The following is a 24,316-nucleotide window of genomic DNA, read 5'->3' on the forward strand; positions in this document are numbered from 1 at the left end:
CCCCCAGTGTACTGGCGTGCACAGCACAGCAGGAAAATCTATCTTTAAATTGTAGGTCACACTTACGGCTTCCCTGTTGGCTGGCTGCCGGAAGATATCTCCATCAGAATGTTCCCATGATAATTCTCCATCTCCTGTACATGAATCAGAGCAGTATAAGTTAGGGGACTAATTGTGCAACACCTTGGGAGATACTTAAGAGAAAAGTCTCATCCACCTTTACAGCTAAATTGAAGCTGGAGGTTGCATCCAGTCTGTAGCCTGACTTTATTGTAATAGATTCTATAAAGATCAAAAGGAAGACCTCTTCCCATGCATTATGCAAACTCAAGATGAAGGTTTACTGTCAGATTTGTGCAGCTTAACAAGATGCTATGAGCAAGGTGATTTCCTGCAACCATTTGCTATGTGATCTCAGGCAAAGCTGAGGAGACATGACTTAGCTTACAGAGAAAAGCTAAACTGTGTGACCTTCCATCTGCTGTGGGCAGTGTGAAGCCATAAGCACAGTTAACTGTTGCTCAAGTGACATGTAACTTCCTGAGAACTGAATCTTGAACTAGGTTTTTGTAGTCAGCTGTGAAGTGTAGCCATTAATAAATAACATTGTATTATACATATCAAGAAAAAGTCCTGCAAATTCTTGTCCCCATATCTGTATGGTTGTTTTTTCCCTCTTATTTATGCTTCATTTAATAAAAATTGCCAAGTCACAATTCACCCCCAGGTATGGTTATGAACCAGGAAGGTACTTTCATCTGTTTGACAAAGATACTCTGTTTCATAAATAGAAGTGATGGCTATGCACAGTGCATGACTCACTAGACGCAAACCAGCAACTCTTTCAGGAAGCCAGGCGCATCCAATGAGTTATGGCAGGATGTATAAGAAGCTGACCCACTAAAACCAAATCCCATCTAAGCTCATAGGATCCTTTATTTGCACATAGAGAGCATGAAATGTTCAGCACTGCTTTTTTCGAATCAGGCCAACAAAAGTACTACAGGATAGGGCTCATAGCACCAAGGACATTCTGACTTGTCTTCTAAAAGAGAAAAGGTTTTGCTGGAGCACTTGTGATTTGTGCATGTGATGCGGAAGTAATGCATGCTTTTGAGAATGAATGGGAGGTACTTGCGAAGTCAGGCTCTGGTTCCTCACAGCTAAACATGTGTTTCTTGGAAAGGAAAGTTGGAAAAAAGAAATGCTCAGTTTCTATTCAGGAGTAAGTGTCCAGTTGTTCTCTTTGTAAAGACAACTTCATAAATACAAACATAACTAAGCATGAGCTATGATAGAAATTATAGCAGGAAAAAATTATAGCCTAGTTCAGGCTAGAGATAGAATGTGGCTTTAAGAAGTTTTAGAGACATATTTAGAGGCGTTCCTTGATAAGACAAGCCATGGAACTTGAACTGATATCTGACTCTTGGGAAACTTGTGCAAGAACAGGAGAAATCGTTTAGTGTGGAGCTAAGCCTGGAATTTATCCCAGCCTTGGAATTCAGATACAGGTACAGATAAGACTGCTTTGCTAGTGGCTCAAAGCCTAGTTCTAGATGTGCCAAGCATTGCGCTGGAACGCAGCAGTGCAGTACCAACACATCAGGAGCCTTACATTAATGGTGCAGACCGTGGGCTTGGGTCCTCGAAGCAACATAGCTGCTACAGCAGTAGTAGTGCGTGATACTGGCTTGGGAGAGCCATGGTGCTGATGTAGGTATGCCCCCAGTTCTAGAGTTAAATCATCAGTCAGATCCATCACCACTAGCTTAGTGCATACTATGTATTAGCATTTTATCCTCTATGCAGTTTATGAGAGCTTGCCTCTTAAGTTAAGGGGAAGATGGATCCTAACATAAATCAGCATCTGAACAGTAGTGTTTGGAACCTTCTCGAGTCACTAGTAGAGGAATGAATAGGAAAATCAGCAAAATTGTAATCAATTATGTTAACATACTTAGCATGCAAGGAGCAGAAACCGACTCAGTTTCCTCCCCATGAGCTGTGCTAGATCTTGACACAAAATTTTTGATTAGGTTTGCATTTTGTGAGAATCACAAAGGGGAGATAAAACATGCCGTATTGAAAAGACCAAAGTTGATTACAAGATAAATGGGCATTTTAACATTTTAAGTAAGTAACAGACAGTGGAATACATTAAAAAAACCCTGCATCAGTGCAGACACTGGGTCATTTCTACTGCATAATGCAATTTAATCTCACCTCTCATATGGAAATTCTAATGAACCTGTTTCTCATTAGTGACTCTCTCTCTGGCTGAAGTGACTGATTTCTCCAGCGTAAGGCTATTTTACAGCATAGATGTGTCTGATACTTCTAACTTTGAAAGTCAGTTTGATTTTTGTAACTGGAAGAGACTTGTTTCAAATACAGCTCAAATAACTATCAGGGAACAGATACTAGGAATCAGATGATTAGCAAGGATTTACTTTAATTAACTGAAAATGTATTAATTTAAAACAGTATATCACTAAATCGCACCCTGGGAAGCCAGAACTGTCACCTTGTCTGCTTGAGATCAGAAAGCTTAATAAGCAGTTTCCCTGGCAAAATGTTTCAATATTTATAAAGATACTGTGGACTAACATGGCAAAACAGCAAAGAATGAGAAACCATGTCCACACAAAGAAGTATTGCATAAAGATCCTCATACTTGCTCTGACTGAGCTGATGTATTTATGCAGCACACAGCATTGCCCTGCCAAAAGATTAGCTCAGGTGCTACAGGGTGCCACACTGAAATTAATTACTGCTGCATCTCCACGGTTAAATAGCTTAGACAGCTTGCTGCACTGACATGACTTACACAGCTTCTCTCCAGGAACTCATTCCTTCCAAGCGTGCTGTAGCATCGTGCTGCATTATTAAGCACTGAGGCACTCTGAAGTACCCTCTTATTGGCTTCACCGCTCGGAGCTTTTTGTCCAGCATGTGTGTTCAGTAAACTCCTTAGGACAGGGACTGTGGGACTATGCTAGTTCGTGCTTCACAACTAGCATCACAGGCAAAATTATACAACTGGCAATATACTACTCCTTATTTTTACCATGCAAAAGTAATGGGTTCAAACAAACAGAATCCCAAAAGGATATGGCTGCACAAAGGTGCAAGCAGGAGAATTTTTCAAATGCAGCCTGGCATCGCTGGTATCAATAGAGTGGCACTTCTGAAAACCATAGGTACCTTTGGGTGCTCATCTGAACCTTTGAGAATTGGCCATAGGTGCTTACATAGCCTAGAAGTGGTGATTCAAATGCCACAATACTAACAGTAAGATAAAATACATTTAGAAATTCTCAGATCTTTAGATGGTCTTTTAGACAGCTATTTAGGTTTAGACATTCAGAAAGGCTGGGAAGGGCCTCTAGAATCAAGCTCCCTGTGTGTACAAGACCTAAATCAAAATTGCTAGTAAAATACTGAAGTCACCTGCGTATCAACTGACACCTAACTTGAACTGGAGTGACTGGCCTTACCCTCTGAATTGAAATTCTTGTGTCTTGCATAACTTGAGCAGGTCTGGTAATATGTCAGATAGAAGCTCGTCTTTTATTGCAAAGCTCTTCTACCCAGAGCAATGACAGCTATTTCAATACATTACTTGAAGCCTTGATTTACCTCACTATGGGGATGCAACTTTATCATCAGTGCATTCTCTCCTTGTTTCAATTTTGGAAAACAAAGGTAGTGATGTTACCTTGCTTGCATTCAAGGTTTAGTTTCCCAACATGCACTAGATTGTAAGTACATGGGAAACTTGCAGACAGTGTCCCGAGTAACAGTGTTGGTGCACAGACAGGGCTGTGCCAGGGGAAGGAGTAAATTCAGAGCCTGTTCTTCTGTGGTTGTACTCGAACTTACCTCTGCAAACTGGACAGCAGGACTCCGGAACAGAAACTGGGAAAGAGCAAGTTAATTTGGGACAAGTCTTCAGCCCACAGTACACATTTCCTTCCTGCCAGTAAAACACAAGGATAATTCAGGAGTCACCCGATTCCTCTGGTACTGCATATGCATTTTTAATGGACATGCTTAAATCTAGTATGTGTTTACAGAAATGCCACTCTAGTATGCAGAAGCAGAATATTAGACCAATGAAAAGTCTGAATAGCTTTTTAAAAATTTGGTGTTGCACAGAAGGAGGTCCTGTTCTTTAAAAAATGGGGAAAAGGGAAGAGTTAAAAGTGTGCAGGGGGAAGAACTGCAATTACTAGTTTGAAAATGTAACTGATATTATGGTGCTAAAATCACCCAGTGTAAATTCTCGCACCTGCTCTATCTTAGTTGCATCTTAATATTGAACTGGAGATATAGCTTAGCAGCAACTAAAAGTCATAAAGTCTGTTCAGTACTTGGCCTGTCAAATTTGTAGTTAATGTAGAATATGATGATGATTTGATCAGAGGAGGTCCAGAGTTGTTAATGCTTGATACTGAAGAGCTGGTTGGACTGAGAGGGATGCTTTGGTTCAGACACTGGCTCTGAAGAGTCACTGGGTGACCTCTCAAATATACTGGATTTGAATTGGTGACATCTCAGAAATGGCTCTGTGGCCCAGTGTCAGTTCACAGAGCTGTCCACTCCTAGCCTGTGGGGGTCTTTACTTATCATTCAGTCCAAATGAATTCACTTTCAGTCACTGGCTTCTTTTTTTTTGCCATATGTTCCAGTCAGGTTGAAGTGAAATATTCTATATATGCTAAGTATCAATATTTTACCTGCTGCCTCTGCACTGTAAGCTCACTTACAGCAGATGCTTGACAGGGGTAAGCTTTGTGCACTGTGTTTGAATAAAAGGCAGCCTGGCACATACCAGATGCTGCAGACTGGCTCTGAGCATTTTCATGAGTTCCAGCATTAATTCTCCATTCCTGGCCTTTGCTATGTATTGCTTATATTTCAGTGGCGTGTCTTCTAGAAAGGAGAAATGAAGCACAGACAGAGCAGGTCTCTGTCAAATCATGTTACTTACTGAGCAGCTGCACTGGGCACACTGGTTTGCTTGCCTGTTTTGGAAAAGACCCTCTGCCACAAACATTTCTCCATGATGGTAGGTGGTGCCATTGTATTCACAGGATTTCCCGGTGATTTTGCTGCTTACTGAGAAAAGGGAGTCCTCTGGAAGCAATGGGAAAGGAATACTTCATGCAAATGTTCTTGACAACTTGTGATATCACAAATACAGGGGAGGAAAAGCTTCCCTTCTCCTTCCTTTATCATAAAAGGACAAGTTTTGTCATGCTACAAAATATAAGTGATATGCTGCTATTTTGCTGAACTTTAGTAATTCATGTGTTGAGTTGACTGTCCCAGTTAATCTTAGGCTGCCAATAATTAGCTGCAGTGCCAGCACTGATGGTCATGTCTCATGCTGCTGTATTTTCTCCTGCTGTCTGCTGTAGCATTTGGTATTAGGACAGGCAGATACAGTTATGTGCCTGCTAGTTAGACAGCTTTTTTGTGCATTAATGTAGAAGGCATTAGGTCCTGTATACACACAGAACCCCACTATCAATCGCACTGTTATAGCATGGTTTCGCCCTTGTTAGTACTGGTAACATTTTATTAATGGTTTGTAGTGTTGTAGCCCCTGGAAGACTTAGTTATAGGGTAGCAGGCTGTGCCACAGAGCATGCATGATTCCATGACATCCACAGGCACAAGCCTTCTGGTGGAGGAGTGGTGATACTGATGACGGAACTGTGTCAAGAGAAAACTATGTACTATGCAAGTGTTTGTTCCTAGTGACCGTCACAATTTGTGGCCGCTGTTGTTTTCAAAATGGGCAAAACTTGTCAAAGGCAGACTTCAAAAGCTACCCAAAAGCTGATTTTTTTCTGACATGCATTTTAATGTCAGATGTGAAAATGAGTGCATATGACAAAGTGTATAAGATGGCAGTGTCAATTCAAACCTGAAACCTCCTGTTTCAACTCAAGATCATATCAAGTCCTGCACCACATGGGTTAAATTTTCTTCTAAGACATAAAGCTATCCACATCTTATATTAAAACATCCTCTAGATTGTTTAACTATTAGCAGTTTATGAACTGTGCAAAGGGATTGTACTTTACCTATGAAATGTAAGTCACCTGATACCTATTAGGCAGTGAATTTGGCACTATACATTCACAATCATATGAATTTAGCATCTCAGCATGGGAAAAGACATTTTGAACAAGAGCTCTATGGAAGTAACAGTGGAGCGTTTGTTCCCTGGAGCCTGCATCACTGCAGATTTCTAGGAATGCAGCTGAAATTTCATTCAGTGGGTTTGGGCTTTCATGTAAAAGAAACCTGAGCTGAAAATTCAGGTTTTGTGTAGCGCCTTTCGTTATCTGTCAGATAAACCTGGGGAGATTTTTTTGTGAAGCTGTGCCACCACAGAATGCACATTTTTTGGCTAGGAGCTCAAGTGAAAGAGCAGTTTTCTGCTGGCATGCACCGGGATTAAACACTGACATTTAGTTTTCCATAAAAGCATATATTTAGTTACATTGGTCCATCAAATATTAATATTTTGAATGGCGAATGTCAAATCTGGCTGTGGAGCATGTATGTACTATAGTATTTGGGAGTCTAGTGGGTCAGCAAAGAACATTCTGCAGGACGAGGGCAGGAGAAGTTAGCCATTTAGGGTTCCTTCCCTGATCTTACATTTCTCTTCAAGACAGACATGGTAAGTGCACTTCCTCCTTTGAAGCACCAAATGTGTCCATTATTTCAGTGCAATCAAGGGTGTCTAATGATACCTTTCCAGAATCTTATCAATAATACAGAGTTTTGACAAACCTGAGCTTGGCATAGAAATGCAGTGCTTTCAGCACTTTCTGTATGGTTTGCTAGTAATACACATTCTGGAATGGCAAGATGTATGCTTTAATTAAGAAACATCCTTTGAAAGTCATCAGCAAAAGATTCAAGTGACGAATTCAGCTACTGTCCCATTAGGCACAAATATTGGAAAACATGAATAAAAGAGGCACCTCTCAGGTCTGTGCTATACTCTGAAACTTATGTCACCGTAGTTTCTTGGGCTTTCCAAGAGTCATCTCACAGAAAGCAGAAAGAGAGACTGCCAAAGCCTTAGTTATCCCCTTGCCCCTTGGGCAACTGCAAGAGCAGTAGAACTGGAAATAAATTAAAATGAAAGGAGAAATGAAAGGAGAATACAGGTGGTTCTTGTTTGGCTATGAGGCCTTGTTCATGCAGCCTCTGTGCCCGCATGGGATGCCTGTCCAAAAGCAGTGTTTGGCTTGTGGTTGGACATTTGCGGAGACCAATACTTGAGTGAGTCATTGTGACTCTTCAGAGTATTGGATGAAGAGAATGAATTTTACTGCAGATTTACCTTGATATATGCCACATTATTCAGTTCACTATGAAATCACTAAATGCCTTCAAACTGTGGCTTCTAAACAAGGGAAGGAAAATGGTGAACCTTTTATTGCTTGGAAAATAGCAGTGGAGAGTTGAAGTAGGTAACTGTTTTCACCTCTATTTCTTTTAGGTTGATCATAGAAGTTAGGCCTATAACAGCTAAATCATAGCATGTGGTCCAAAACACATGGATATCTGCCTATCTTTGGAATGTGGGATGAAATTCTATTGCCATTTTGAAGTCTTATTTGATGAAATAATTACAAGAAAAGTCAGTTTCAATTACAGGGAGTAAGACCATGGTTTAGGTGCTATGGTGAACATACCTGTGCATATGATTATCTTCTAGCACATTAAGTGAATGGGCCTATTTGGTTGCATAAAATAAGGTTTAGAATAAGTTTTCAGATCAAGACCACATTGCTGTTATTGCAAAAAAATATATACAGTCATATATTGGAGACAGCATATTGGAGAGCATGACTGATCCTCCCCAAACACAGCATCTGTCTAGAAGTGCAAGGAAGCTTTGTTTATATTGTATGTCTAAATATAACTTCTGTCTGGTGTAGTTTCTCTCTCTCTCTGCTTGTGTGTGACTGATTTTCCTCAGCTAGGACTTGCCTTGGTTTCTTTTCTAGTGCTCTTTAAATCATGGCTAATTAGAGGAGTTCAGACTCCCTCATGATATCATATTCTCCTGTAGAATGTGAAATTAGAGTCATTGTGGATTGTTTTAATAAGCGCCAGGTTTGAACTTTGAAAAATCTTGGCATTAATATTGATATCAGCATGCATTATTCTGTGCCTTAGTTAAGATATGTTAGAACTAGATTAATTAACTGCAAATATACTGCATTGCTCAAAGCTCTATTTGTAAACCTCGCTTCCTAATCAGGATTGTTCTCAAAGCTTTATCTGGCATTTTAATGGTGCTGACTAACATTGCTTTAATTAGCTGCTCTGTAAAGTACCAGGCAAACCATCTGTGTGAATCCTTTTAATTAACTGGCTTCAATCTGAGCTTTTCTTTCTGGCATTCATAGCCTGTTGGTGGAAGCAATATAAAACATATAGAATAAAGATGTTATAGCATCAATTGAAAAGGAAATATCTTTGTTTCTGTGGTTGGCCTTTATTCTCTAAGGGCTCAGACTTCAGTGTAGAAGTTGACAGACCATGCTGACATTTGCCTGCAATTTTAGTGCGATCAAGATAAGACCACGAGTGAGCAATATGGATAGCACTGTTTTATCACCAACATTGGCATTAGGTAATGGCAGGGGGCTAAGATGTGCAACCAAGGCTTCACAAAACTTGATATGGATTTGAACTTACCCTGTAACTTTAAAGGTTGAACCTGGCTGAAGAAATTTTTCAGATTTTACAAACAGGCAACACAATACAACTGTATAAAAAAATGGAATAGCTTCAAAACAATTATTTTTTTGAAAACAATTGAAGACTGGAGTGGCTATGCATGAATTCTTATATCTAAGCGTTCTCCTCTTCCAAACACATGGGATTCTGTCCAGCTTTTGTTGCCTACCTAGGCTGTTTTTCACTGGCATACCATACACAAGGTAAATCCTAGCCTCAATGAAGCCAATAGAAAGGTTTCCTTCGGGATTCAGCCTAGGTGCTTACTTGAATGCTGCTTTTTAAGATCATGTTTGAGATGGATGCTTGAACTAGAAGGAACTGTTTATCTATACAAAAAAAGATTTGTATCAATTCAGATATGTAGTACAGCCTGATATAAAAAATCACTATGAACTAGAACTGCAGGAAAGTATAGTTCATGTATTCCATGAACTGTAGTCTATTGGACAGGGCATGTGAAGAAACAGATGGTAAAAAGTTTGCCACAAAGGGATACTAACTTAATGTGAAGTGCAGTACTAATGCTTTCCTGATAGTCTGACAAAACAGATATGAATTTGATAAACCACAGACATTTATGGAAATTTTCTGATTCAGTGGAATTCACTCCAATCACAGCTTTTCCATGGAAACCTGCCTGGGTTCCTGATGGTCTGCCTATAACTTGGGGTTTCCAAGGGCCCAGGTTTGAGGGCCATGTACCATGTACAGAGACCAGGGCTTCCTGGCTTTTAGAGCTTTCCAGTCTCCTGGGAGAAACAGATGCTGTGTCACATGGATCACAGTTTTGGAAATGCCATCTTTTAGCTTTATCTGTTTACAACTCTGTTCCTTCCTGGATTGTTATGAAAGCTTGGTCCTGAGATGCTTTACCCTTACTTGGATATGGAGCAGAAGAGCATCAGTTATCTGCAACTAATCCCTTGAATAGCTTAGACAAATTCCATGGGCAGTTCCTGGTGTTTGAAACTGTGGTAACTTCTGTAAAAGTACTTATGTGCAGAGAGTGAAAAGCAGTAACTGGCTATGAGCAAACTAGGCTTTTGGGAAATGTGGGGTGACTTACTTCAGGAAGGGCTTTAGGATCCAGGCCTTACTACAATCAAATAAGTTTTCAACTTGGATCCTTCTGGAGAAAGTCAGGAGGTACAGGTACAATTGCTAACAGTTTTAAGACACTAACTAACAAACCAGCAAAACTACCTCAGAATCAGTACAGTCGTGGCATGATAATCAGTAAAGTGTTTATAAGGTGACATCTGACCTTCAAGACAAAAAAATCAGTTGGCTTTGGATGGTCTTCACCATTGTGGACAAGACCAAGCATTGGCTTTCTGAAAGTCATTGTGTCGAGTTTTACTGATCTGCAGCCAGTAATAAGTTGAAGTGGTAACTGAGCGTACTCCCGAAATGGAGCTTGTACAGACTAGACAAGGAAGGTGTGTAGGCAAAGTTCATGCTGCTGCATACCTCTCAGCAAGGTCTGTAAGGACCTTGCACAGCATCTCAGTAAGGGTCTGCAGGTTTTTATTGCATCTCTATGAGATACTTGTACAATATTCTCACCATTCTCGTTAGTACATAACACTCTCACTATTGCTTTATTTTAATATCAGAACATCTGGCAAAGATCATTTTTTAAAAATCCTACAGACTTTTGGCTTGATGACTTAGAAACTATTTTTAAACTGCAACATTCAGAATCACCTAGTGTCATTTACTGAAAAAGACAGGCTTTTAACATCAAGCAGAAATGCTAGGCGCTCAGCCTGGCTTGGTTTTTGCAGTTTTTCTGTTTTATTAAACACCCTTATAAAAACAATCAAGAGCTAAACAAGATGAAATTAATCACGAGGTCTAATGCCTTAAGAAACTTACCATACTGGGAACTGTTCTACAGATAATTCTCTCTCGTCTTTTGTAAGTAAACAGATGATAGATTATGAATTTGAGTCCAGGGAGGATTTTATGAAAAACGTTTTCTAAATCAACACAGAGTATAAGTATGTACAACTAAGAGACTGAGGATTTGTTTTGGAACCCTATTCACTAGATGAGTGATTGAATTCTGCTATAACTCTGGGACAACCGTTCGCATTGACATCTATCCTGTGTATTCACTTGTATTCTCAGTGAGTTTTGCTACTTACTGAACAAAACTGAGTCAGTTTAGTTGCAGTGGTACTTCAAAGCTCTCTACACCATATTCTGGTGCAGGAGACTCTCTTTAGACACCAGCTAACTGGCCATCTCACACACTGCTTCTGTACAGAAATCAGATCACTCCGAGTTGTAGCATAACATCATGTGAGGCCACATTACTTGCCTTGACATTTAAGATTGGCACAAGAATTGGAGGTTAACTATTCAGAAGCAAGATATAGAGGAATTATGACGGTCAAAATAAGACACAATTCTTGGAAATGTGCGGATCATGAGCATTTCTAATGCCAAAGGGGTACATGACTAGAATATGAGAGTACTTGAAAAATTTATGAAATCTGGATCAGCTCAGGTGCACACATTGCCCAACACAAGCAGGCAGCACTTTGATGACCTGACATCTGGTTTTGGAAAACTGCTTGGGCAGGAGTTGCACATACCCCTAGGTCTACTTGTTAAAAAAATATTGTTCATTCTCCTCTTTCATGAAGTCTGGGTCTTTTCCCTACAAGCAAAATCATTCTCTAGGGTAATGTACACATAAGTCAGTAGAGAGATACAGGTATGATTCTTGCTTACTGAGTCTTTTTACTGCTGTTTTTCATAGCAGTGTTAAAGGCTAACACAATGGGCTTCAGGTTCCACTGTGAAGGATTAATTCTAGGAGGCCCCAAAATACTAACTGAAGTAGTCTGGAGTAACAGTAATGGAATAATTTATTCATGTGCAGAAAATTACATTTCTGGATAAAAACCTGCAGGTGGAATTGCAATTTACAAAGTGGGTTGAAAAAAAATCTAGGCAGCAATGTAGAATAAAATGCTAACTCGCACTGACTGCAATTCATGCAAGGAGCTAGAAGCATGAAATGCCAGGAGATTGTTGCAGATAAGATGCAGATAAGGTGTTGGAAGCTTTCTTTATGTTATGCACCTTGCTACCTCTCTAGCTTTCTTCAGCTGCTCCCAGAATGCAGGCTGCAGTTGCCAAAGGCCAACCACAATGTCAAAATTACTGCTTTCCTCCACCACTGAAATGTGTTTTTAACATGAAACAGGCTGTCACCCACAGGAGTTGTGCATCTGTCTTAGAATGGAATTCCCTTTGTGTTTGTGTATGGGACAAGACTTCCCCAAATTAGCTAGCCTGAGTACTATCATTCATAGCAATAGCTCTATCCTGAGCCAGACACATGCGGAGTAGGAACTGTGCCTCCCACTCCAACTTCCAGCTTTTATCTAAAAGCGTAGCTGGGAATGACAGCAGCAAAAACAGTTCTTGTCTTTTTTTGCCAAACACCCATGACAATGGGCTGGCTCATGGATCGTTTGTGGTTTTATTATTATTATTATTCCTGGTGCAGAATCTTTAAAACTTTAAGGGTAACAATATACCCTAAGGTCCCACCTTGCATGCAGTGAAGAGCATCTTTTATACCACAATACAGATCAGTCCATTTCTTTCAAGTAGGTCCTGCTGAAGCCAGGGAATGACTTATAGAAGGAAGTTCTCCTCAGTGAAAAACTCCAGAGACTAGGACTTTTAAGCAAACAAGGTGTAACATTTTAATTTCAGTTTTGAGGCAGCAATATTGAAAATTAATTCAAAGCACATGAGCTGCACTTTGGTTCAAAAAACTTCTCTTCAGCAGGTAATGCCTTTTGCACCTCATGCAGAAGAAACTAAGCTAAAAGGAAGGTCCTGACAAATGGTGTCCTTCATTCTCAATGGTGTATGCTGGTAATGCCTTGTGTCATTGGTACATGGGGAAAACAACAGCAAGTGATGTATTAGTATCATCTGGGATGGCAGCAGGTTTGGACTCTCCTTTCTAGCTGTGCATGTTTGCTGCCTACTAACACACGGTACTTGTCTTTCTGTGACACCAAAGACGTGTACAATATTGGAGAATCTGAAGCTCCTTTGCAGCTCCTACCGACTGCGAGATACAGACTTCAGTCTGGCACGCTACCAATGCAAGTGAGTGACTGCAGTTTACTCTTACAGTTACTTTTGACTGCACAGCCAGTTGGAACATGTTTGAATCTTCTGTCACCCTGATGTACAGGAGAGAAACACAAAGTGAGAAAATCTAATCACTTTGAAATTAGCTTTGTGAGGGGACCTGGGCTAAACTCCTCTCTCCAGCATTAATATGGTATGTGCCTCTTCCTGTTGCTGGAACAGCCATTTGACAGCTAGATAAGCATGTATAGATGTGAGCAGTCCTGGAGCTGCTCTGATTAACAATATCTGAACTAGCCTCCTTTCACCTAAGGAATCAGAGCTCTGAAGATGTGGTAATGAGTGGTTTGATCCCTGCTGCCTTGGTGTCTGTGTTCCAAGGGGTTCAGCCAAAGCCCTTCCCAGTACTGGTAAATTCTAAGTGCTAGTAACATTCCAAGTAAAAGATAAAGCCTGTGTTCAGAAATCCTCTGTGTTAGGCTCCTCCCTCTACTACACATAAGCCAATAGAATATGGTTATTATATATAAGAAATAGCTTTTCAGTATGAGACACATACTTGGAATGGAGGAATAAATACGTGTTGATAATCTGATCCTTACAAATTCAAAACAGAGCAGCCTAAGACTTCAAGAGGTAAGCGAAGCATCCTGCAGAGAGAGATCATGCATCTTGCTAGGCGAGTGACAGCGAGACTTTGGTCATAGTTACATTGAATAAATCTGGAGCAACTCTGTTGACTGAACTAACCCTGATGCCATGTGTTCATACCAAACTGTATTTTTAAAAATATTTTTTAAAAAAAGATCCTCATGTTTATATGGGAAGAAGATCACATAAATGATATTCTTCTGTGTGTATGCAGTGCATTTCATGCACAAATAGCGATGCTTTTATATGACACAGAGCACTTGCCTATTATTCTGCAGTTCCAGTGAAACTAAGGTACAGTGGCAGCCTGGTTTGTACCCAGAGATCCAATTAATGCTTACGTTCTGATCCATTTGTATCAGAAGGGCCAATGCAAAGAAGCATATAGCTGGGAATCTGGATTTCCTCATTCTGCCACCATGGTTCACTTCCCCAAAAAGGCCTTCAGTGCAGAAGATGTTCTGTGATCATATTTTGGCCACCTTAGCATGAGTGTGCTATGCTGGGGCTACTTGATGAGAGGGGCCAAATGCAGAGGGGGTAAAGAAAACAGAGAAGACAGAGAATAGAGAATCTCTGTATTATAGGCAGCAAGGGACATTGTGGAACACAGGTGTCATTGTGACCTGGGATAACGCATGCTCTGTTTTTTCCAGAAATTTACCAAACTTTCCTCAGCGTCTGTGGAGGCCTCTTGCATGCATTTGCCTCAGAAAGGCAGGAAACCTGTCAGTGCCTTCGCCTCAGTCACTGCATATTCCTGACCTGCTCCCAGTGCAGTTTCAGGTCCCAATAACTAAACTGAGCCCTGAGTGCCAGCAGCACGTGGTGGGACAAACTGCTGTTGCAAACTGGCTCTTGCAAGGTCAAAACCACCGGCTGCTGAAAGGGTAGATGTTTTTTTCCCTATCATGTCAAGAAGGGTAAAATACCAATATTCTAGAGCTACTTCACCACCAGAACTAAATCCTGATTCATCGTCTCATGAGAATACAGAAACCTCAGACAGAGAAAACCTATTACACTGTTTCAGTGCAAGGTTATCTTCTAGGGATCACCTAGTATTATTTTAAATAACCTTTGTGGCTGGAGGTCCTTGGGGGATTATAGCACAGCATAAGAGAGCAAATGGATTTCTTTCCTATTAAAAATTCCTTTGCTTAATTTCTTCCCTCTACTTTTGTTTCCACTCTACATGAATGTGTCACTTCAAGGTCTGATCTGAAGTCCATTGAACTAAATAGATTTGGAAGCTGGCCCAAACACCTACTCTGTGTGGCACAGTGTAAAGGCACTTGCCTCTTTCATCTTCTGTCTCATATTTCTACCATACTCCTCAGCATTTCTAGAGAGGGGGCTATACCACAGTCAGTAACTGCATCTGTTTGTAGAAGGCTGAGTCCAAAAACTATCAAAGCTAATAGAAATCTGTTGATTGACTACAGTAGACTATGGATCAACCCTCAGTCCATCTGCATTTAGCCTTTTCCCTCAGTCATGCATCACAATCCAACTTATTATAAATCTATGATTTAAAGAAACATAGATGATGTGTGAATGTCCCTTTAAAAAACAACAAAAATGGTGCAATGATGTTGTTTTTAAAGCAGTGGCTGAGGCTGACAATAAATTTGGACTGAAAAGTTGTGCACTATCCAAAAACTGCAAACACAAGCTCTAAACAAAATCCATATGTGCCTCTCGGAGGTGCAGGTGTCAAAGATATTAAGCCACAAAATGCTTTACATTAAAATAACTTCAAGGACCAGGTTAAGCTCTAAAAACTCCAAGGTAATTCAGAGTTAATCGCAACAGCTAGCCTTTAATATGGTCAGCCAGTAGAAAGTGTATGAAACTCATTGCTTGAAGGAACTAGTAGCACCTTATCTAGAGAGTATGAACTTTCATACAGATTCAAGGCAAAGATGTAGTTTCAGTTTAAACATTCAAAAGACTGTTGGTTGTTTTTTAGCTTTCTAGGGCTAGAGTCAAGCTCTTCACATTATTTTAATATATTTTCTGCAGCTTAATTTCCTGTGTTTTCTTTTATAGTGGCATAAAAAATTGCCCAGCAAAACTCTGAAGAAGTCATAAAACACTTTCTAGGTTGCTCCATTTTAATTCCTGCTCCAAGGTTGAACTATTATATGAATCTACCAATCACTCTCCCAGCCAAGGAAACAAATTGAGTGAAGCTTTGGAGAATTTTGAATCCTCTCTGAAGCATCTTTGAAGCTCTTGGAAGTTATCTTGTAAAACTTCTGAGCAGCCTATCCTATCCTATCTTGTCAGCCCAAAGAATGGAAGTTCTAATTCTGTCATCCATGTGGGAAGATACATATTTTTCAGTGCATTTTGGATACCAATGTACAGATAGATTGTATGAATTTTTATACTCAAAAAAGCGGAATGGAAACAAGTGATAACCTCAATCTGGCTGTGATGGCAAACATTCCTTATGAAGCCAATAACAAAACAAAATCACAAAACAAACTGAATTATCTGAGCATACATCAATAGGAAAAAATTAGACCTGTCCTAAGAATGCCTATATAATTGTATTTCCAAATCAAATTTACTTCTATCTGATAGCTACCCATTGTTGGGACTATACAAAACCCAAAGAATCTTATTAATCTCTGGTGCTGTGTAATGTTCTGTGCATCTTTCATATTCCAGATATGAATATCCACCTTGTTTGTATATGTGGAGTAACCACAAAAAAGTACAGCTCTGTAATTCTATGGTACCTCCACAGGCACCAAATGCAGACTGGAAATTTTGAAATTTGCTCTTATCAATAGATAATAGTAAGTAGTTCTCCAGTTATAACTATCAGCTGCTGTGTATGTTGGCGTACCAATTCCGCAGTCTCCTGTACTGTGACTGCTGACAGTTTGGGTCACAAGTTATTTTTAATTTCTTTTTCATTATCTGAAAAGTGCAGAGGTGATCAGTGAAAGCATAGCTACTGGGCCTACAGGCAGTGCAACAGCATGGTTTAAAGGTCTCAAGAGATGCAGAAGCTGAGGTAAAGTAACAAAGGAAGGCGGGGCTGAACATTGAAGGGGAGCGAAGTATGCAGAATTTCTTCCACGGACTGAGGCTTATGTCAGACGTGTGGCAAAGTGGGCAGCATGCTGAGAATATGGCCGGTTTTTCTTAAATCTGAGATGTGTCTATAGCTCCAAACTCATTATTTCTGTCAATGCACTGTTAAGTGCCAGCTATCTATTCCTTGGTGTCAGGAAGACAGTCCTTGTAGGACTCATTACTAAGGCGGTTATGAACTTGTTATATACCATGCATCAGTTACAGAATATAGAGATTTTATTCTTTGGATTAACAGTTCAGACAAGCATAGATAATGGTTTCAAATGGTCAAGATTTTCAGGAGCCTAGCTTTTTCTGTTATCTCTCAGACAATTCAGCTGCTTCCAGAAATGTGGATAATGTTGTATGAGCAAAGAATAAAACCAGCAGGATTTCTAATGCTTCGCAGTTCATTTGTTAATATTGATTATTTGGGAAGTTTCCCCACTCTCATACTCCCAAAGTAATCTCTTTCTGCATACTGAGTTTTCTTTTTCCTTATTTTTTTTTACCACTGTGCTTTGTAGGAAGACACTTTCAAAGACTTTCAGTTGTACCTGTGGTACACTGTGCTGTCACTGATGGATTAGACTTTGTAGGTGACATATAGATCAGATGTCTGCAGTCCTCCAGTGCTAACTATTGATGGTGACAGAAAAGGTGTGTGAAGGGAACCCCAGTTATTGTAATGTATTTCCAATACCTAACTTTACTGATGCTTGTGTAGCCTTAGATTTTTTTTCATCTGAACATTTCTGCCAACATTTAACCAGTCTCAATCAATGGTTTAAGATTGTCCTCTACCGTTCCTTAATCCATGCTAATCAGTGGGCCCTTCATGTGTCAAGCTCCCAGCAGCTGCACACAGAGGACTTCAGTATTGAAATTGCTTACAGGCTGTTGTTGTTTTCCACAAGTGATGGATTTTGTAAGATTTCACCATAATTTATCAAGTCTTCCATAAAATGACAGCTGTTACTGCTCTGTTGTTTTCATCTCACAGACTACATCTAGGCCTTTAGGAAGCATCTTTGTAAGATGCCTTTTTTTATTATTGTCTCAAAACCAGCATGTATCAACTTTCAGTAGCTATGATATTTATTACTGTCAAATTCAAATTTCAGTAAGAATCATGAAAGAAATACTATCTAAATATCATTCTTCTCATGCAAATCATGCAAATAGATGGAAAGCGGATGTTTTGGCAGCACAGTTCCAGAAGAAGTTCTGCTGCCTGGAGACTTAGACAATAGAGGGACAGATTAACACACCGAGCGTTTCTGTATTTGCAACTTTTCAGGTTTAAGAACCTTGAAGAACTTTCATGGTATGGCAGAGAGCTGATCTTTTGGACAGTGGAGAGTTCTAAAGTTTTGCAAGTGATACGTGAAGTCTGGATCCATCTCCAAACTCTTGTGAAATACTTAGGTGTTTGAACCATGTGTATTGGTTCAGGCACAACTTATATGCCCTTTGCCACAATACTTGTACAAATTCTTTATCGAGAGTATTGCTGTAATAGCCTGTTTTCAGTCTGGAATTCAGGATGTGGAGTGTTTCTGGCTGATTTCAAAGGTGTAGCATCACTCAACAGAGATACTTTTTATATGGGAGGTAACAAGTGTTCTTTTAGTAACAGCATGGAAAACGGTGTCTGCTCAGTAAAAGGCCATCTGAACATCTCTTAATATTACCATATTTGTATGTTTTTTTCTCTTTCCTACTCAGGCTCTACTAATCCATCTACTTAAGACAATTAAAAATTGTAACTTCAGTGAGATCTGGGCCATGAGTTTCTCACTTAGTGATCTAAGAAGGGTAGGTGGTAGCACAAAAATTGCATAGAGAATAGAAGAGTTGGGCACAATATGTTTCCTCCATCCAACAAATATTTGTGAAATAGGCTGTGTTCTTCTGAGTGGAATGGTGAGAAGACTGGAACTGGGAGCCTGGGAGCTCTGGTGTGTGAGCTGGGTGAAACCTCTTCACCAAGTAGTTTATTGTATGTGCATTCTGCAGCAGAAAATCATTCCACCAGAGCATTCCAACAGCTCAGGTTGAAGATTTTGGTTGTAATTCAGTGCAGGATACACTGTATAATACACATGCTTCTGTGTTTATATATGATGTATATCAGGTCAACAGGTGTTGTACATACTCAGCACCACAGAGTGCAGTGTTACCTGGACTGGCTCAGTTACTGGAAGGAACTGAGAGAAAGTAGCATGGAGCTCATTGCAGGTGCATTTTTCCTGCTTCTTAAGCAAGTTTTGCAGTGCAGTGAGCTCTACACTGTCCTAACTAGGCTGCTTCCAGGATCTAAAACAGCTAGTTCAGAGATACATGTATTACTAAGTCATGCTGCAGTCTGCCATGCAGACATAGCCTCATTTAATTTTAAGTGATGTTCTCAGACCACTATTGTGAGATACCTGATCTGGTCCATCTTTGTATTTAGTCCAGCTATATATATAGGTGCCACCTGGCATTTTGTTGTTATTTCAGTATCTATAGGGCAACAAAAAGTACATCAGAAAAGCATTTTGAATTTGATACAGAAAAATCATAGTACCAAATGAGCTTAAACTGAAATGTGTTATTAATCATGAATGTTGGTGGAAGCCAGTGTGTTTAGTTGGGCCAGCAAGCTTAAAAAATACTGGAGCCAGATGGGCCAATTCATCTATCAGTATGTGGCCTTATCTGCTGAGAAATCAAACTAGAGAGTGGAATATGGAAACCCTTTCTAAATATGCAATTGTGCATTTTTGCTTCTGGTGTAAGCTTGCACCATCTTAAATTAACATATTCCAGAGTATACTCAAAAATTTTAGATCTTTGACCAGACTCTAAATGCTTTGGTTCACAATCATTCCATGTAGAAATGCTAAAAGCTACAATAAATGTTCCATTTATAAAGGCACTGTCCATAGTAGTGTCATTAAAGATAGCTGCAGTTAAATGCTTGAAGAACTTGTACATGAAGTTTATTTTCATGACAGGAGGCAGGAGGTCTGAAGTCCATGCTAGCTTGAGAGCTGATCCAGCTCTGAGAATGAAGGTGAATTCTCTCCCTGACTATATATCACCTCTCCCCTGATGATGCCTGGAGCATCCTGAGGTGGAAGGAAGGAATTTAAGCTCAGAAGCATGTGATGTCCTTTTGGGTCTCACTAATGTGTAAAAAAAGTCCCAATTAATGTGAACCTAGTATCTGTGGTTACATGTGTGTGATGATAAGAATCTGATTCAAGCAGTAAAGTACTTTTCAGAGCTGCAAAAGGGAGGACTTTTTAGTTATATATAAGATACAAGGTCTGGATTTTGCCAATGCTAGAAATAATAGGTTTAAAAACAACAAAAAGAAAGTTAGCAGTGAATCCATGGTAGAAGCTGGTAGGATTGAACCACTGGTGAAAAGTAGAAGATGCTTCATAACATATGTCTGACAACTACTTAAGATTCATAGTGGCTGGTGCCAGGGAGACAGGATACAAACACTGCATCTCTTTGTGTCAGCAAGTCCAGTGTCACTATGGATGCAGGAGACATTAATTCCAAGGGGAGAGCAGTGCCAACTTTTCTCAAAGAAATCCCTTCAACAGCTCCTCCACTTAGGTAGTTATGAAGTTCAGTTTCCAATGAAAGTTGCTGCCTCCTGGCATTACCTTTGCTTCATTAAATAAGGAGGCAGTTATTTGGGCAGTTACACTCTACAAGGCCTGCAGAAAGGCAGGAGGAAGAGCCCAAAGTCACTATGACTAGTAGTACTCATTTCTGAAATGCAGCTTGAGAAACTGAGGGGGAACATACGTGACAGAATATAATGAGCATTTATGAGAATATTTCAAATGGATGGCTAATGGCCAGAGCTCTAGCATGTTCCATTAAAAAATAGGGAGAAACTAGAGAAGTTTCCTGCATGTCATGGGATGCTGCACAGAAGATACTGTACACCAGACACATAGGAATGGAAAGCTGGCATAAGATGTGCAAGAAAGCTTGAGATTCCTATTCAGATCAGGCATAAACAATACCACTGAAGATACGGCACCAAATATGATACGCATAATCACTGCAGAAAGCAGAATGCAAATAACCCCTGAAAGCACAGGAGATTCCTGGTCCTCTTTTGCCTAACATTGGTGCAGGTCTATCTGAATTACAGATTCAGTTACTTAGTGGGACTCTCATTTTTAATGAGATGCCCATCTCATTTTTTGATTTATCGGCCTATCATATGTAGCAGATAGACTATAGATAGAATCTAGGAGCAGTTAAGAGAAGATAATGGATCACAATTCAGGAAAGGTTCATTCTGATAATTTTCTGGATTTATCAGTTTAAACAGACAGTACAAAATTCTAGCTGAAGACTGTGAATAGCAAGAACTTCATTTGATAAGAAGGATTTGAGAGTTTACGGGGGCCCTTACTCTTCTTTACTAGGTCATTGTAGAATGTTTTAAAATCTTCATAGGTATCATGACATTTACAGCCTCATGAACAGAAAAAAGCCAAACAGGTCACTGTCAAAGAGCACCTGAAGCAAAATCAGTCATCTAGAAGCATTTATGTTTCTATACTAAATACTGTACAGAGATATTAAAAAAAAAAAAAAAAAGTTCCTGACCGCAAATGCCAATTACGGAGACTGGAATTTCTGTGATTGTGATTTAACTTAAGCTGTCAAAAAGTAAGCATCTAGTGTAAGCTACTTACCTGTGCTCCCTCAATAATCAGTGGAGAGAGATAGGCATCTCCAGGGAAAAATTCTTCTCATTCTGGGTAACAGGATGTATCACCCTCTGGACAGCATGTTTCCAACAGCTGTGAAGGGCATCTAGATGATTCCCTTGCCAACTGAAGCTTACTAATCTAACAGTGCTACTTGGTCAAATAAAGCATGCTACCTTACAAACTTTCTGTCCTATGTTTTAGACCTTCATAGATAAAACTCTACCATCAACTAGATGCCAAAGTGTTAGATTCAAAGTTGAATGGGATGAATCTCATCCCAGGGCACAAGAAGAGTGGCATCATGGCACCAGATGAGTTACACACTTGAAATGGTTCTTTGTCGACACAGATTAAGAAAGAATTCTAGATACCTAGATCAGGTATTGATACACACATCTGATAGACAGATGTATGTAATTGTCAGGACAGATGAATCCTACAAAAAATTGATGGGTGGTTGCCATTCGTCCTCCAGTAAGTGCAATGACCACACTCTAACCCCAGCTGAACAGCAAACTGCTTGTGCACTCATGTCCCTCCACCATTGCCTACTGCCTCCTGCTCACAGGTTTTGGTCAGGGAACAGCTGTTTTCCTCAGACAATGAAACTCTCTAGAGAAGGTCAAATACAACCCCTTTCTATGATGCTGCATGAATACTCTTTTATAAGTGGAAATGAGGGGTGCCACTAAGACAGACATTTAGGGAAAAGCTCCAGTCAAATCTACCAGCCATTAGGCCATGTCGGGAATGTTGTAACAGCCTTGTGAAAGATCCTGCTTAGTCTCTTTCATACAGTGGCTCTTAATAATGAGCATATAATAAATGTACAGTCTGGAGGAATTTACTATACAGTATCCAATTGGATTTATATAGTCATAAACTTCTACAGCACTGCTTCTATGATTTACAACAGTCTCTACTAATTATGAAGCTATGCCTGGATTTGAGATGTAAAAGGCAAATGTTACCAGACTGGTTGTACAGTGATACTATACAAATACACATTTGCCACAGCAATTTTGAATTGCTTGTTAACAGAGACCCATTGCAAATAACCACGTATTTTAGTCTGCTCTTATGAAAAGCACCAAAAGCAGAAACCTGGGAAGTTTGTGAAATGAGGTTTTATTGTGATGGAGTTTAGAGAAAAAGGAAAGAGTGGGGAGTGGATACTCCATTAATTTTCATCAGTGAAATTCCTAGTACCTTCTGCCTGGATTGTAGGGGATTGGACATGGTAGCTTACCTGATCCCTTCCTGAATCTATACTTATGATTTCCTAAAAAGACACCACTATAGGAGATACTGTAACTTACTGTAGGACAAGCCTCTCATGACCTAAATGGATATAGAAGGATGTTTACTTCACAGGAGTTTTCCAGCACAGACATTTAATTTTGCTGTTACTCAGCATATTAAATAACTATTTCAGAAAGGACTGTATGTCATTAATACAAATTACCTGGGCATCGTGGGCAGCACAGCTGTGGTACATGCACAGGGGAAGGACAGTGTAGACTTGGGCATCTTATTCTGCTGCACAGTACATTTCCATTCTGCAGGTGGAACATAATACAATACTGTAATGAAATGGGCCATCTTACAAATTTCTGTGTTCTCTACTCTACATCTACATATTTAAAAAAAAAAAAAGCCTTTTTACAACATTATGATTTCACTCACACCATGGTAAGGCCACACTGCTTTCACTGCCTCTGAATTTATGCTGGAGGTCAGAATACAGCAGAGCAGAAATCCACACAAACCTTAAAATCAGAGGAAGTGCCTAAAAATTGATTGCAACAATCTTCATTTGTGTTTTTCTTTTGAGCAGATTATGCTTAGGAATTGTATTTCCAAAACGAAGACACAGATAATGAATGGTAGGTCTCTGAGATATCCCCTACTGAGGGTTAGTTCAAGACCGCAAGAGACAATAGCGTCTGTAATTGTTCCTGAAAACTGTGCAGAGTCTTTTGTTTTCATTTTATGGGTTCCCCAGTAGACAAAAAACACCAGTTGGTAAGTAGCCATTTTTCTAAGAAATATGAGCAAGCCTTGGGAATAGTGTTCATTATTCATGTCATTAACATAATATTCTATTTGACCACATCTAAGATTGATTTATAATTAAAACATAGGGAATTTTCATCCTCCAGAGTTTGTAACCAGAAAAGACTATCCATTTCAAATTCCCATTTCCCATCTATAATTCATCCTTCTAATTTAGCTCTGAGTTGCTCATGTTTATAGCAAGAAAGGTCTTTCAGCATGAACATTGATACTATGCTACAACTGTAGTTTTCAGTGGTGTCAGGAATAAACTCGCTTTATTTTCATCTGCCTTCTGGAGCACTGAAATGTTTCCAGTGGAGGCGCAGACTTCCTTAGACAGCATATGTATAGGCCTTTACAGCCATCTCTTTCAAAAGAATCCATTGACTCCTAAATACCTGCAGACCACAGGCTGGAATCATACTGTTAGATCATTACTACCCGCAAACTACATTTGTGCATCTGCTTTGAAAAGAGACACTAAAAATGATATCACCATCTGTTTCCAATGATGGCTGAAATTAAATACACTGATTTTATAGAAGAAGAGCAAATTTTAGGCTGTAGACTTTGCGGGATAGGGACTATCACTGGTCTGCACAGTGCCTTGCCCTGTAGACCATCATCTGAGAGCCTGTAAAGCACTACTGTAGAAGAAAGGCTGGCGCTGTCTGCTGGCCTGGCTCCATGTTGCTTACTTGTCCTGTTCCATGGCCTCACTCCCTTTTTAATTGTTAGTCCTACAAAATCCCCTGAGGTGAATGTTTACTTTCTGTGCATGATCAGCTGTGATAAAAATTCTGCAGGCCTACTTTGCTCCTCAGTGCTGCCTGCAGCACTCCACTGTTTGCAGCAGGATG

The 24,316-nt window shown here is 39.8% G+C and overlaps 1 protein-coding gene across 1 annotated transcript in view; it reads right to left on the bottom strand.

The window, feature by feature from the left end:
* The window catches only part of CHRDL1 (chordin like 1), a 63,034-nt gene that overhangs the window by 12,340 nt on the left and 26,378 nt on the right, over positions 1–24,316 (bottom strand). Inside the window, exons 4-7 of the mRNA XM_080365243.1 lie at positions 22,864–22,957; positions 4,997–5,142; positions 3,886–3,979; positions 67–134 (exon numbers count right to left, since the gene is read on the bottom strand). Coding sequence (XP_080221369.1) covers positions 67–134; positions 3,886–3,979; positions 4,997–5,142; positions 22,864–22,957 — 402 coding nt within the window. The remainder of the gene's footprint in view (positions 1–66; positions 135–3,885; positions 3,980–4,996; positions 5,143–22,863; positions 22,958–24,316) is intronic.

Source organism: Falco punctatus, assembly GCF_963210335.1.
Source record: "Falco punctatus genome assembly, chromosome: 15".
Lineage (NCBI taxonomy): Eukaryota > Metazoa > Chordata > Aves > Falconiformes > Falconidae > Falco > Falco punctatus.